Raw genomic sequence first — 13942 nt, 5'->3', positions numbered from 1 at the left:
AAAAAACTTTGATTATGTGTTCTTCAATAATAATAATTTTTCATTAAGAAAAAAATTATCAGATATTATTTGCATAATATTATGTAATATTTTTTATAGAAAAATGCTATAAATTCCATCTTACAAATCCCGAATATACTCTGAATGAGAGTTGTGTGGTTGAGATTGAATTTGTGTAGTATGAGATCTATTTATAAAATAAATCTGAACCATATAAGATGACTATTCTAGGTAATTTCTAGATAGTTAATTCTGTATTTGTAGTATTACTGTTGTTTATATAGTATTTTCAAATGAAATTATAAAATTTTAAGTTAAGTGAATCAATGACTTTTTTTTTATTAGTCAAAAAAAAAAAACTTTATTAATGATAAAATATACAAAAATATATGTAAATACATTAATAAAAAGGGAAGGGTGCAAAAGTATCATAGGAAATCAATAAAATTCCAACTACATTGACACCTGGAGGATTACACAATGACACACGTTTGTTTCCCCTATCAAATAATGAACTTTTTTTAAAAAATTTATTTTGAACTATTTATTCTTTATAATTTATAAACTAAAGTTACATCAAAAACTTTAAAATATAATTTTAAAATAATAAAAAGTTATTTGGTAACTCTATTAACTCCATCAAAGAACTACCATTATGAAATTATTGAATAATTACCCCCTCAATTAAAAGAGTTTTGTCTTTTACTTCCAGCCGTCCCCTCTAACTCAGTCCACTATGTTTTATAATATATATATATATATATATCACCATCTCATATTATACCTCTTCTGTTGTTTCTTATATATATAATAATAATAATAAATAAAATCTCTGACCTACTTTCCCTGGTTTACCTTAGCTTTTAAGCACTCTTTTCTCTTCCTTCTCCTCCTTTCTTTCCTTCCCCTTCTCTCTCCATCTCTGCAACTCCATCAATCCATTCCAGAGAGCACAACCACAGTGGCATGCTTGAATGTCCAGAGAAAGGTAAAATACTATAGAAGAAGATTCAACAAAACTCTCTCCTTCTATACATATATATATATATATATATATCAAGAACAAGAAAAGAACCCTATTTTTATTTTTATTTTTGTAAAAAAGAATTGTCTTTGATGAGTTAAGTAGTTTTGTGTTGAACTAGTTGTTGTGGTGGGTGTTGTGTATAGGGAGAGACTTGATGAGATAGGAAAGAAGATAAAGAGAGAGATCGATGCATCTTGGCAAATGGGAAGGAGACATATAGTGGGAGGAGGAGGTGGAATGGGACAGGGCGGTTCGAGCTTGAATACTGTAACACCATGTGCAGCATGTAAGCTATTGAGAAGAAGGTGTGCCGAAGAATGCCCTTTCTCTCCCTATTTCTCTCCTCATGAACCTCAGAAATTTGCTGCTGTTCACAAAGTCTTCGGTGCAAGCAACGTCTCCAAGTTGCTCATGGTATCCAAAATTGCTTTGGTTTCTTTTTTTTGTTTTTATCGTTTTCATTTTGCATGTTTTTAGAAACAAAAACCAAGAGACACCAATTTTTATTTATTTATTTATTTTTATTTTTATTTTTTTCTGTTTTTTTCATATCGTGTTTATTTTTGTGTAAAAATAATTTTTTTGAAAAAAAAAAATCTGTGTTTTCTAAAAAAGTGGGTTCTGTTTTCATAATTTTGTTTAAATTTTTTTTTCTGAAACATATCAGCTCCAAGTTTTCTATGCTTTCTAAAATTGAACTCAAAAACCAACAAAAGACCCAAAAAATAAAAAACCAAACAAATCCTAACTTTTTTTTTCTTTCAAAAATTCAAAAGCATTTTTTTTTTTTTTCCATATTTGTGTTTTCTAATTGTTTTCAAAAATAACTTTCAGAAATAGATCGCCAAACAAGTTTTCTATACTTTCTTTGAAAAAAAAAACACACACACACACACAACCAAGCAAAGATCTCTCTAAAACACATAACAAAATAGTAATTCCATGATTCCATGTGCTAGTTTTTTCTTAATCATGTTTGGTGCAGTTTATAGGGTTGTTTATAACAAATTTTTTATTTTTTATTTTTTACATTTAGAGTATACCTTCTACTTACAATTTATAAGAAAAAACTAACTTAAATAATTTGAAAAAAAAAAACATAAAACAAAACAAAACAAAACAAAACAAAAGAAGAAAATAATTGATTATTAAAAAACTGATTATCAATTTTTAATTTACAAGATACTACATCTAACGGCCTTCTATCTTCTTGAAAAGATTAGTATTTAGCCTTCTATCTTCTTGGAAAGATTAGTATTTAGTATCTTCTGAAGTTCTGATCTTGTATTTCTCTCTACTTTGATGGAAAATTCAGGAAGTACCAGAGAGCCAAAGAGCTGATGCAGCGAATAGTTTAGTTTATGAGGCAAACGTGAGGCTCGCAGACCCGGTTTATGGATGTATGGGTGCGATTTCTGCTTTGCAACAACAAGTTCAATCCATACAAGCCGATCTCAATGCAGTTAGGGCAGAGATATTGAAATACAAGTATAGAGAGGCTGCTAATAATATCATGGCTTCTACTACTCATGCTGCCTCTTTATTAGTCTCTTCTGGGGCAGTGTCGGTGGCTGAAATGCCACCAGCTCAAACACATCCTCCTCCTCCACCACCACCGCCTCCACCGCCGCCTTCCGTTGTGGTTTCTCCTTCTTCTACTTCGTTGTATACATCGCCTGCTACGACAACCGCCGGTTATAATTCTATTCTGAGTGGTAGTGTTCCATATTTTGACTAATACTGTATCATGAGTTGTAGTTCATTTTCTTGTCAAAAATCATGTTTGATATAGTTGAAAGATCATAGTTTGTTTTTTCAAACAAATTGGTCTGATTTACTGTTCATGTGCTTGAAAGTACACCATTTTGAAGTTAGCACAAAAGAAAAGATAAGCGTGGGTTTTCTGATTAAAAAAAAGAAAAAAGAAAGAAGTCTAGGGACACAAAAACTGATCAGAACATCTCATACAATTCTATCATATGAAGTGGGTCTCTAATCTTTTTTGTAGACTTCAAGCTCATGTTAGAAAGTTGTATTGATTTTGTGATTTGTTTTTGTATATATGTAGAAAAATCGTTTTTGGTAACTATTCTAATTATAAACCTCTAGATTTCAAGGTTTACTATTTGTCGGCGGCCAATGGATCATGACCTGAAAAATCTTCATTTTTTTTTTTTTGATAACTCGTTTTATTTGTTTCTTGATAATTCATCTCTTATGCTTCAATCTTCCAGCTCTTTTACTTTTAGAAGGCATTTGACTAAGAAATATCATTTTAAATAATGGTATTGGGACAATATGGTTATATATTAGCCGATATCGAATAGTATTATCTAATTAGTAGTGAATCCGAAACTAGTATGGAAAATTCAAAATCTCGATATGTACTCAACCCAAAGAATTTGGTCATGTCTCTATGTGTGGTAAACAAATGTCGCTATAGGGTTGGCATTTCAAGAATTTGGGAATATGTTTTTGACTGAAACCCTTGAAGTTCATTTGTGTAATGTACATGTGAGCCTGTGCTCCAAGATGCTCATTAAAAGAACTGAAGGAGACAAAAGGTGAGAAATTTTAGTGAGCATTTGGTCATTAATGGAAACTATAACATTAAGGGAGGATATTATATAGATGGGAAGCAAAGAAAATAATCGCAAATTAATAGAGTGTGAGTACAAAATTGTCATTTTTGCACAATTTTCTATTGCACTGAATACGTGTGCCACTTGTGCTTTATTGATTTGCAATTTTTTGTTTTATTCATTTAAAGAAAAATATTATGAAATCGGTGAAGTGTCTTATACTTTCCTCTTGTTTTCATATTCTTATGTGTAAAGAGCACTAGTTATCTTTCAACTCATACATTTGTAGAAAATTTGTTGTTGATTCGAATCTTCTTTTCAGTGGGAGTATGATATATCAAGCATTTCTGGACAAATTTGCAATCAAATGGTAGTACATCATTGTCAGTGTGATTGAATCACTTGGGTTTTATGTATCCACTAGTTTTCATCAATCTATTTACTTGAACATTTAGAAGCTAGTGCATGAATGTTACCCCTTTAAACTACCACCAAAAGAGGTATTTATGCTTGGATTTCTTGTCAGCTTCAAATGTTCCAAGTGGTATTTCAAGTTATATTTTCTACGAAAACCAAGATTTTGAAAATTAGTTTTCAATTTTTGTTTTTCATATTTATTTTTTTGTCTTTAATGAATTTTTTTCAAACATTGGTAATTTTTTTATCTTTTTAGATGCAGTTTATCTATATTCATCTAATATGCAAAATATTTACGAAAAAAATATATGAAAACATTAAGTAAATATATTAAAAAATACAAAAAATATGCCGGTTTTTGTTTTTGTGTTTATTTTTATTTTTATCTTCAATGAACTTTTTTCAGATTTCTTCTTGCAAGAACATAATTGGAATATATAGTCCTTATATAATCTTTTAAGTTTGTTCTCTCCATTGCTATGCATTTAATTCAACAAGTTCATTAGATGTGTGATGTTGCAGAACCACATAATTATTTCTGCTAGTGTCTTCATTCAGTTAAATGAGTTTATTATTTAAATTTGTTAATTTTTCCATATATAGAAATTGCACGAGGTAAATCTTTCTTACATGGATGGAGAAAGGAACTTCTTGAATTGAGCTAAAATTGTAGGAATAGAGCATAGTCAATGTAATGGTTGCTTAATTTATATTCATAATAATTTCTTTGTAATATTAAAATTAAAAAATAAATAAAAAAGATGCTGCAAGGTTCACCTCTTGGAGTTGGCCGGCAAATCTTGGGGCCGGGGCATGCTTCTTCCATGTCTCAAATTTAATACCCACCAGCCATAATAAGCTATTTGAAGCCATATTCATACAAGCCTTTTGCCCTTACTTAAAATGGGGCCTCTGCAAGTGGGCGGTGGGATTGACTCCCAGGATTAGTTGAATTGCATGTAAATTGATATGGACACCAAGTTATTAAAAAAAAAAAAAGTTTCACACCTTCAATTTGAAGGTGTTGCTGCAAGGTTTTTACATTCAAAATAGAATTTACTAAAATAATATAATATGCACAACTCAACTATTGTGACTAAGAAAATAAAGAAACATTATGTGTGGATGGACTGAATAAGAGAGATTGTAATTCATTAGACTGTTAATCTTGAGATACATAGTCTTTGGACTATTTAATTGGAAATGATATCTATCTCATATTTGTTTAGTTGTAGGATTAAATGTCAAAAAATAACTATTTTTAAAATTATTTATTAGTTATTATTTTTTATTTTTTTATGGTACTAATTTTTTTATTTTAAAAAAATAATAATAATTAGTTTCTAAAAGCTAAACCAAACACATCCTACGTATTTGGATGGCAAAATTGTCTTTTTACTAGCTAATCCATATGAGGGCTTGTCCAGGGTTTGTGTATCTCACCCCTCTCTCCAGGATAGTCCTACATATGGGGGACTAACAGTTCGGTTAGGGGTGTAAATTTGGCCCGGCCTGACCCATGTTGGGCCACGCAGACTCCCGCCAAAATTTGGGTTGGGCTGGCCTATGGGCTAAAAAATTAGGCCTAGGCCTAGGGGGTATTTGGGTCTTGGGTGAGTCGGTGGGCCTAGGCTCGGTCTCGGGCTTGGGTAGGTCTAAACAAATTTTTTTGTTTTTTAAATTTTTTGAACCAAAATTTTATTATTTTTCATTAAAAAAGACACTGGGTCTCGAGCGAGCCGAGCCTTGACTGGGCCTTAAGCAGGCCGATGGGCGGGGCCACGGGCCGGACTAGACTTCAAAATGATGGCCTAGGCCCAGGGCCTCAGGCTGGGCTCGGGCCCAAATGAGCCTAAACGGGCCGGTCCCATCTCAGGCCGCAGACCATTTTTACACTCTTAAGTTCGGTCGTACTATTAGTCCAACTTATAATTTTTCAACCAAACAATAGACTAATCGATATTGTGGACATAGAGTTCAATCCTCATTTTCAATCCCTCTAAACAAACGTCCCTTAAGTCACCATTTTATATCACCTTTGCATGAATACTCACAATTAGTTGATTTGTTTCTTAATAACATTTTTTTATCAACGAAAAATAAAATTTATTGATGACAAACGAAGTACAACATACTGAGTCAATCATCAATAAAAGAGGCGAGTGCATAGAGTATCAAAACAAAACAGATCCATCCCATCCAGATTGGCATAGAAATACAAGCCCAATCATTTGTTAGCACAAATAACATAAATTGTTATATGTTTGTAATTGATTAGTTTAAGGCCTCTTTTTGCAACTCAAAGAAAGTCACCTATTTTTTTTAATTTTTTTTTATCTTTAGTGATTTTTTTAAAATTATGTCAAATTTTTTTACTTTTCGGTCCTTCTTGTTGAGGCGTATCTAGAAAGTTTTTTTTTTTTTGAAAAATTTCAAAAAAAAAAAAAGTTTGTAAGAACCAAAATAAGTCAAAATATATTGCTTAGTCCTCTCTTCTTTTTTTTTGAAATTTTTTTAAAAGATTATAATTTTTCCGTTCGTCTCGTAGAGCTGAATCTAATGCTCTCAAGCCTCTAATATTGTATGAAGTGCACGTTTTGAGTATTCCTCAAAGACATATGTGCTTCAAGTCTGTTCTGTGCTGTGTGTGAATGCATATATGTGCTTCAAGTTATCTTGGCGTGTGGAGCTCATCTACATTAGAGGGTTGATCATAGACTTGCTAAGCTACGCTAGGCACTGAATCAAATATATTTATATAATATGATGACAAATAAATAATAATATAATATACATAAAAAAAAAAATTTGGTTACTGTATCTATTTTATTAGGTGTTTGGAATCTTCAATTTATTTATTATTATTATTATCATTATTATTATTCTTATTTGAATGGGTTTTCATTTCTTAAATTACTCTTCTTTCGTTTTATAAAAACTCATTCACAATCTCATAACCAGCTATTTCGCAAAATAATAATTGTTAATAACGGTTACTTGAAATTTAAATTTTTATTTTACCTACAAATTACACAAATGAATACTAATATATTTATTTTTGAATTACACCAATATTTTCATCATTAATTCCACTTTTAACTAATTTAATTTTAAAATTTAAAAATAAATAAACAACTTCTCATTTACAAACCAGTTACAACTAATTATTTTATCATTCTTCCAATTACTCAGACCTCGTTTGAGAACATACTTTTTTAGTAATTTTTTGATTTTTTAGCTAAAATATGAAGAATGAGGTTACTGTTGTGCCTCGATTGGAGGTTTATTATGGGCTTATTTTTATGATCCGAACCGTTAATTTTGTAGGGTTCGTTGAGTACTTCATGTCTACCAAAAATCATATTAATCGGATATCAATAACTATATGATCGAATTACATTTATCATAAAAAAATAAACAATAAGTTTTTCTTTTCAGAAATAGCATAAAAATGTGCAATTTGATCATATAGTTATTGATATCCGATTAATATGATTTTTGGTAGGAATGAAACACTCTACGAACCCTACAAAATTAACGGTTCGGATCATAAAAATAAGCCCATAATAAACGTCCAATTGAGGCAAAATAGTATGATGTAAAAAAAACTAATATGTTTGGGATGGTTTTTTAGTTTTTTATGAAAAGATGTGCAAAAAGTAAAGAGAAAATGAAATATTTGAATTTTTGGTATAAATTATTAGCTTTTTAACTAAAAAGTAATATTGTCAAATAAGGCCTCAGTGAATGACATTATGTGTAAGCTACAGAAAGTTAAACTTTGCATTAAGGGTTGATTTTGGTTGTTGCTAGGGTTGATTGTGGTTGTGGTCTGCTGGTGGCGTGGGGTCTGGTTGCTTTGTGGTTTTTTCTTCTTTTTTTTGTTTGTGTTGGCTCCTCACCAATCCTTTGTGGTTGTGCTTGCAAATGATTGGACTCTCTTCTTGGTGTCAACCTAATTCGTATTGAGGTAATTTGCTATGATATTTTGTACATGTCCACTTCTTTATTGATATAATCTCATATGAAATATATACTTTTGTCAATCATAAAGTTTTCTTTTTTTGCAATCAAAAAGAAAAAAAATTAATTTGACACACAATATATGTGTTTTTCCTCATATAATAGGGTAAACCACATTGATGTCCCTTGAAATTTAGAGAAAATACAGTATTACGTTGGATTTCTTTAAAATTTTAATTCACATAACACTTAACTCCATTTTCATCAGTAATTTATTAGCTATATGAATAGAAAAATAATTTTGTCATCTCTTTTACACTATAATATATATCTTATCTTATTTATCGTGGTGTTAAAATGCCCTTTGTATTACTTTCAAACTTTTTAACCTTATTAAAAGAGAAGTCATTATAAGTATATTAAAATTATAAAATTTATTATATTGTTTTTTAAATTAAAAAAAAAAATCAGTGTAATTTACCTTATATAATAATACCAGCACCCAATGAAGTTGTGATGGAATTTGGTCTCACGTCGTGGTTGCTTGAACTAGTCGCATTTATGTAGCTTTGTCAAATACTCTCAAACGTATACATCCCAAACTTTATTTTCTAAATAAATAATGCCTAAGGAGACTTTTTGGAAAACTTCAATAACAATAAATTTTTCCGCCCAATTCGCCCAATCTAAACTGATCCACATACAAATGAATGGTTTTACGGACATAATACGGGTGGATGCTATTTGAAATATGACATAATTGCAGATTGTGATTTTAACCCGCATTTACAAGAACCCCCCATACTTAGATTTTATTTATTTATTTATTTTTATACAAAAAAAAATTGAACCGTTGATTTCATTCATCTTATCCTAGATATTTTTTGCCAACACACCAAACCTTAATTTCATGATACAAAAAGAAATATTGTAGAGAACATTGTTTTTGTTTGCTCTATGAATATTGTAAGAAATTGAATCTACTTCTTCATGAAGGGAAAATTGAATCTATTAATTACTTTTAAAATTAAAATCAATCTTATATTATATTAAATCTTGAAATTGAAATTGAATTTGAAAATTGAAAAAAGTTCAATCTGCAAACCACCTACAACCGCCCGCACATCCACGAACTCTATCCGCAGAAACCGCAACCCACACTGCGGGCAGCTGCGGGTTGAATTTTTCCCAAACCACATACATGCGGGCGGGTCTAAACCGATCCGCAAACCATCCAAAACCGAACAACGAACACCCCTAATATATAGAATATAGCTAGCTAACACTATATAAAATTAGTAGATGAATGCACTGTTGCTAACATTGGCCCGTTTGGTAAAACTGTGAGAAAATAATTATAGATTATAACTTAACAGATTATAGATTATAGCTTTAAACATAAACTGTAAACCTGTTTAGTGCAGCTGTGAAATTTTGAATTTAATGAGCAGAGTAGTGTTTAGTTGAATAAGTTGTAAAATAGCTTTTTGCTGCGTAATGTCCTTTTTGCCCTTTTTTATTTTTATTTTCTTCATTTTATTTTATTTTCTCTTATTTATTTTTTATTTTTTCTTCTCCTCTTTTCTTCTCTTAATTGTTTTTTATTCTCTTCTTTCCTTATTTCTTTTTTTTTTTCTTTTCTTCTCTTAATTTTTTTTCTTTTTCTTCATTTTATTTTATTTTCTTTAGTTTATAGTTTATTTTTTCAAATTAGAAGTGGTGTATGCGTGGCAAGATTGATCATGAATGCTAAAATACCAATTAAAATTTTCAGATTATATTCATTTTAGTTTATATATACATGAATATTAATTGATATTTTTAAAATTTATTAAAAATTGTTACAAAATATACCAATTTATTAATATTTTTTAATTTAATTTGTTATCACTTAACGGCTTAATTAGTATCAATTAATACTAAAATTATTAATTAGTATCAATTAATATAAAATTTATTTCATTAATGGCTTAAAATGCTTTATTGTTATTATTTTATTAAAAAGAAAACTAAAAACCCTAGCTCCGGCAGACATGGAACAACGTTGGAGAGAGAGAGAGAGAAAGAGCTCTGGTTTACTGGAAAAGGAGCTTCACCGAGATCACTTCTCCATCGATCGCGATGGGAGATGGGCTACGACGATGAAGGCACAATGGCGACGTGGCAGAACTAGGGTTTGAGAGCACGACAACGTAAGGTCAATCGCGACGACATGGAAAGGTTTCAGATCGATCGCAGACACGAACAATGTCGGAGAGAGAGAGAGAGAAAGAGAGAGAGAGAGAGAGTCAAGTCGTCATCATCGTCAAATCGTCACCTACAAAACCCTAGCGGCAACCTCCATCGTTAGAGAGAGAGAGAAAGAGAGCTAGTTCTGGTTCACGCCGCCGGAAATCGCCTCTCAAGCTTTCTCTCTCTGAAGAAGTGAACAACGTTTGGTTGTGGGTTTATATATTGGTTTTTTGGTAATAGTTGAAGTTGATGAGGGGCATTTAAGTAAATTTTGTCCCTCTCTTTCCAACTTGCCGCTTAAGCTGAATCTGTTAAGCACCCCCACAACCACTTCAAGAAAAAGCTAATTTTTCACTTACAAGAAGGTATAAGCTGTACTATTAAGCTACACCAAATATAATTAAACAACTTAAATTAAACTAAAAGCTGAGGAAAAAAAGAGGGAGGAGGGGGGGCACTGTATGAAACAGGCACATTATAGTGTGTACATTTTTTATAATTTTTATTTTGGTAAATTATATGGACTACTTTGAGGTTTTCAAAATATATAATAAGATTCATAAGTAGACATAATTATTCTGATATCATTTCTAGTAAAATTAAAGTAATTAGAATTAATGTAAATACACATAGACACAAAGATAATCAATGAAAAATATGTATTGCAATGTAAAAGTGATAATAATATCAGTTTTTTTGTTCATATGATTAATGAATAATTGAAGAAAAAAAGAGAGTAAAATATTATCTAAATTAAAATTTTAAAAGAGCTTTGCGAAACTTTGATGTAATTGGGTGTTGTTTTTTTACTTCTTTTTCCTGCTTTTAGCATTCGTGTTTGAACTTTCAACTCTTTTCCTCCAATTATGAGGAGTGATGCATCTCATTACTTTCCCAGTTTGGGTGTCTAATCTATAATAAAAATTTAAAATTAAAAAAAATATTCCCAAGAAAACTGTTCAAAAATTAAAAGTTGCGGAACATATTTTATTCTTATTGTAACTCATATCATATTAAATTTTAATCTACATCATATATATGTATATGAATTTATATATTTTTTGTTGAGTACATAAACCCATAAAAAAGCCAGCTTGGATAAGGCCCTGTTTGGGGTGGTGATTTTTTACTAAAATACCCAAAAGACCTAATTACATTACATTCTATCTTTTTGCAAAATCAACTAAAATGGTTGCTTCCTAAAGGGTTTAGATTCTCTTCAGTACACTTTGTAAACTGAACAGTATTGTTGGGGCTGCGGGGCCCTCCATAGGTTCTATTTTTATAATCCGAACAGTTCAATGTGTAGAACTTGTTAAGTACTTTCTCACTACAAAAAATCACATTGATCAAATATTGATAGACATTTTATCAGAACACATTTTTGTCAACAACTTTTTTTAAATCATATTTACCATTGATAAAAACAGGATCTGATTAAGGAGTTATCGATATCTGATCAGCCTGATTTTTATATAAATAAAATACTCAATAAATTCTACACATTGAACGATTCAAATCATCAAATTAGAACCTATAATAAACCCTACAAGCCTTGCAACACCGTCTAATCCACGAAGAGAAACTTTATCCCTTCCTAAACACCCTCTAATAAATAAACTTGTCTAACATTGGTTCCGCATTGGTAAAAGTTAAAACCAAGGTACCTCCTATAATTCTAATTTGAAGGGGAAAAAATATAGAATTCTGAAAAAAAAAATTAGCTCATATATAAATGAGAGAAAACAGCTCAGCACTGTTCGTATTACAAAGTCTATCACATGGGAACCCTTTGTTAGCTAGTTTCAATGCCCCAGATTTTAAATTATTTATTTATCCTGTTTAAGAAATAAACATAACAACTGCATGGAGTCTAATAAATAAAAAAAACAAAGCAGAATCATCAAAAAAATTTAGTGAAATAAAATATATATTGTTGGAAAGAATTCGTGCAGGCAATTAAGTGTGTTATTCTTCAATCTCAAGGTCTTTGTTTGATGTCAAATGAACACGAAAAACATAGTTCCAATGCCTGAGCAAGTTGACTTTTCTTTTTCTTTGTTTTGATAATTAAATCTTTCTTGAACACAAAACCAGTTTTTATTAAAGAAAATAACCAATAAGTCTTACTTTTCTAGAGAAAAACAATAAAATCCTTTCAGATTTTCACTTGAACAATTCAGTCCAATACTTTAATAGTTTATTTCAAAGTAGCTCAAAATTAAATTAATAGTCCATTTTCTTCCAATTCTATCATTTCTAATGGGCATTAATTATATTATTAATTTATTACTCATAATGTAATAATCAATTAAATTAGATCATGCTCGTGTTAGCTCAAGCCCACATAAAGGAATTAATTGAAGGCTGGCTCCAAATCAAGAAGTAGGAGGGGAGAGGATAGGTGGAAGACCAACTCATATTTTTCTTCTTGTTATAAATGTCCACCAGAAGGAGGGAAGCAGTTGGTAGTTGGCTTCCTTTTCTTGACCTTGTTTTCCTCTCTTTTGTATATAAATTGAGGTGAGAAAGAAGAGCTGATAACATACAGACAGAGTAAGAGAGAATCAGAGAGTGTGTAAATTTATAGAGAGGAAGTGAGTGTGAATTCTGTAACTCTTTCCGAGAAATTCTATAGTGAAATCTCTCTGTATGGATGTAGACAATTGTCGAATCACGTAAATATCTTATGTCTCCTTTCTGTGTGCGTGATGGATTTCTGAGTGTGCCGAATCAAAGTGTGTTTTTCAAAAATTGTCACATTTCGAAGTTGCTCAAAATTAATTTTTGAGCACACCAGAAGGTGTGTCTCTTTGAGACGATTCCAATGATATAAAATTCGTCAAGATCGGAGCTAAAACGAGTGTTGTAGAGCTTGCCGAAGATTCGCCAGAATTCCACCTGAAATTTCAGTTCGATGAAGACATTTGAAAAAGAAGGTTGATGTCACTGTTACGTCATCACTGCATCAGTAGAATTTTTGAAATTGTATTTCAGTCCCTAAAGTTTTTGAAATTTCAATTTAACCCCTAAAGTTGTGGTAAATTGCATTTCAACCCCTGAAGTTTTTGAAATTTCAATTTAGTCCTTGAAGTTGTGGTAAATTGAATTTCAATCCCTGAAGTTTTTGATAATTGCAATAAGATCCCTAGAGTTTTGGGATATTGCAATTTGGTCCCTTGAGTTAATAGAAATTTCATTGAGGTCCTTGGAAAGGTAGGAAAAGTGCTTTTTTGGCTAATTTGATCATTCCGGACTCAACGGTGTGGTCCGTTTGTCCAAATTTAGAATTTTTGTATAAGTAAGAAGACGATAGAGGAATCCACATCAACTTCAAGATCGATGATAAAGTTGACTACTTCCAATTATGCAATCTGGAAGCTGCGGATGGAAACATCCTATACTATAGAGACCTGTTTGACCCTGTTGCTCTAAGAGGAGTTAAACATGAAGTAGAAAATGATGAAGACTAGACAAAGATGAACTAGAAGACGGTCAATCAGATCAGAAAATAGATAGACCACAGTGTGTTCTACCATGTCGCCCAAGAGACAGATGCATATGTCCTCTAGACAATGTTAGAAGGAATGTACCAGTCAAAGACCGCCCGAAACAAAGCCTTGGTGATGAGAAGGCTTGTAAATCTAAAGTTGAAAAATGGTGTGTCTGTCACCGAGTACACTAATGAATTCAAGAATCTAGCGAATTAGCTTACAATAGT

At 31.0% G+C, this 13942-nt stretch overlaps 1 protein-coding gene across 1 annotated transcript; it reads left to right on the top strand.

Annotated features, from left to right (window-relative positions):
* Positions 1-779: 779 nt before the first annotated feature.
* LOC114292369 (LOB domain-containing protein 15) lies at positions 780-2851 on the top strand. The gene is made up of 3 exons (XM_028236312.2): positions 780-988; positions 1171-1441; positions 2343-2851. Exons 1-3 carry the CDS (start codon positions 975-977, stop codon positions 2763-2765), a joined length of 708 nt encoding a protein of 235 aa, XP_028092113.2. The 5' UTR covers positions 780-974; the 3' UTR covers positions 2766-2851.
* Positions 2852-13942: the final 11091 nt, after the last annotated feature.

The sequence above is a fragment of the Camellia sinensis genome, chromosome 3 (assembly GCF_055761805.1).
Source record: "Camellia sinensis isolate YWXY chromosome 3, ASM5576180v1, whole genome shotgun sequence".
NCBI lineage: Eukaryota > Viridiplantae > Streptophyta > Magnoliopsida > Ericales > Theaceae > Camellia > Camellia sinensis.
The sequence above is the reverse complement of the archived record's forward strand: the minus strand, read 5'-3'. Positions and strand labels throughout refer to the sequence as shown.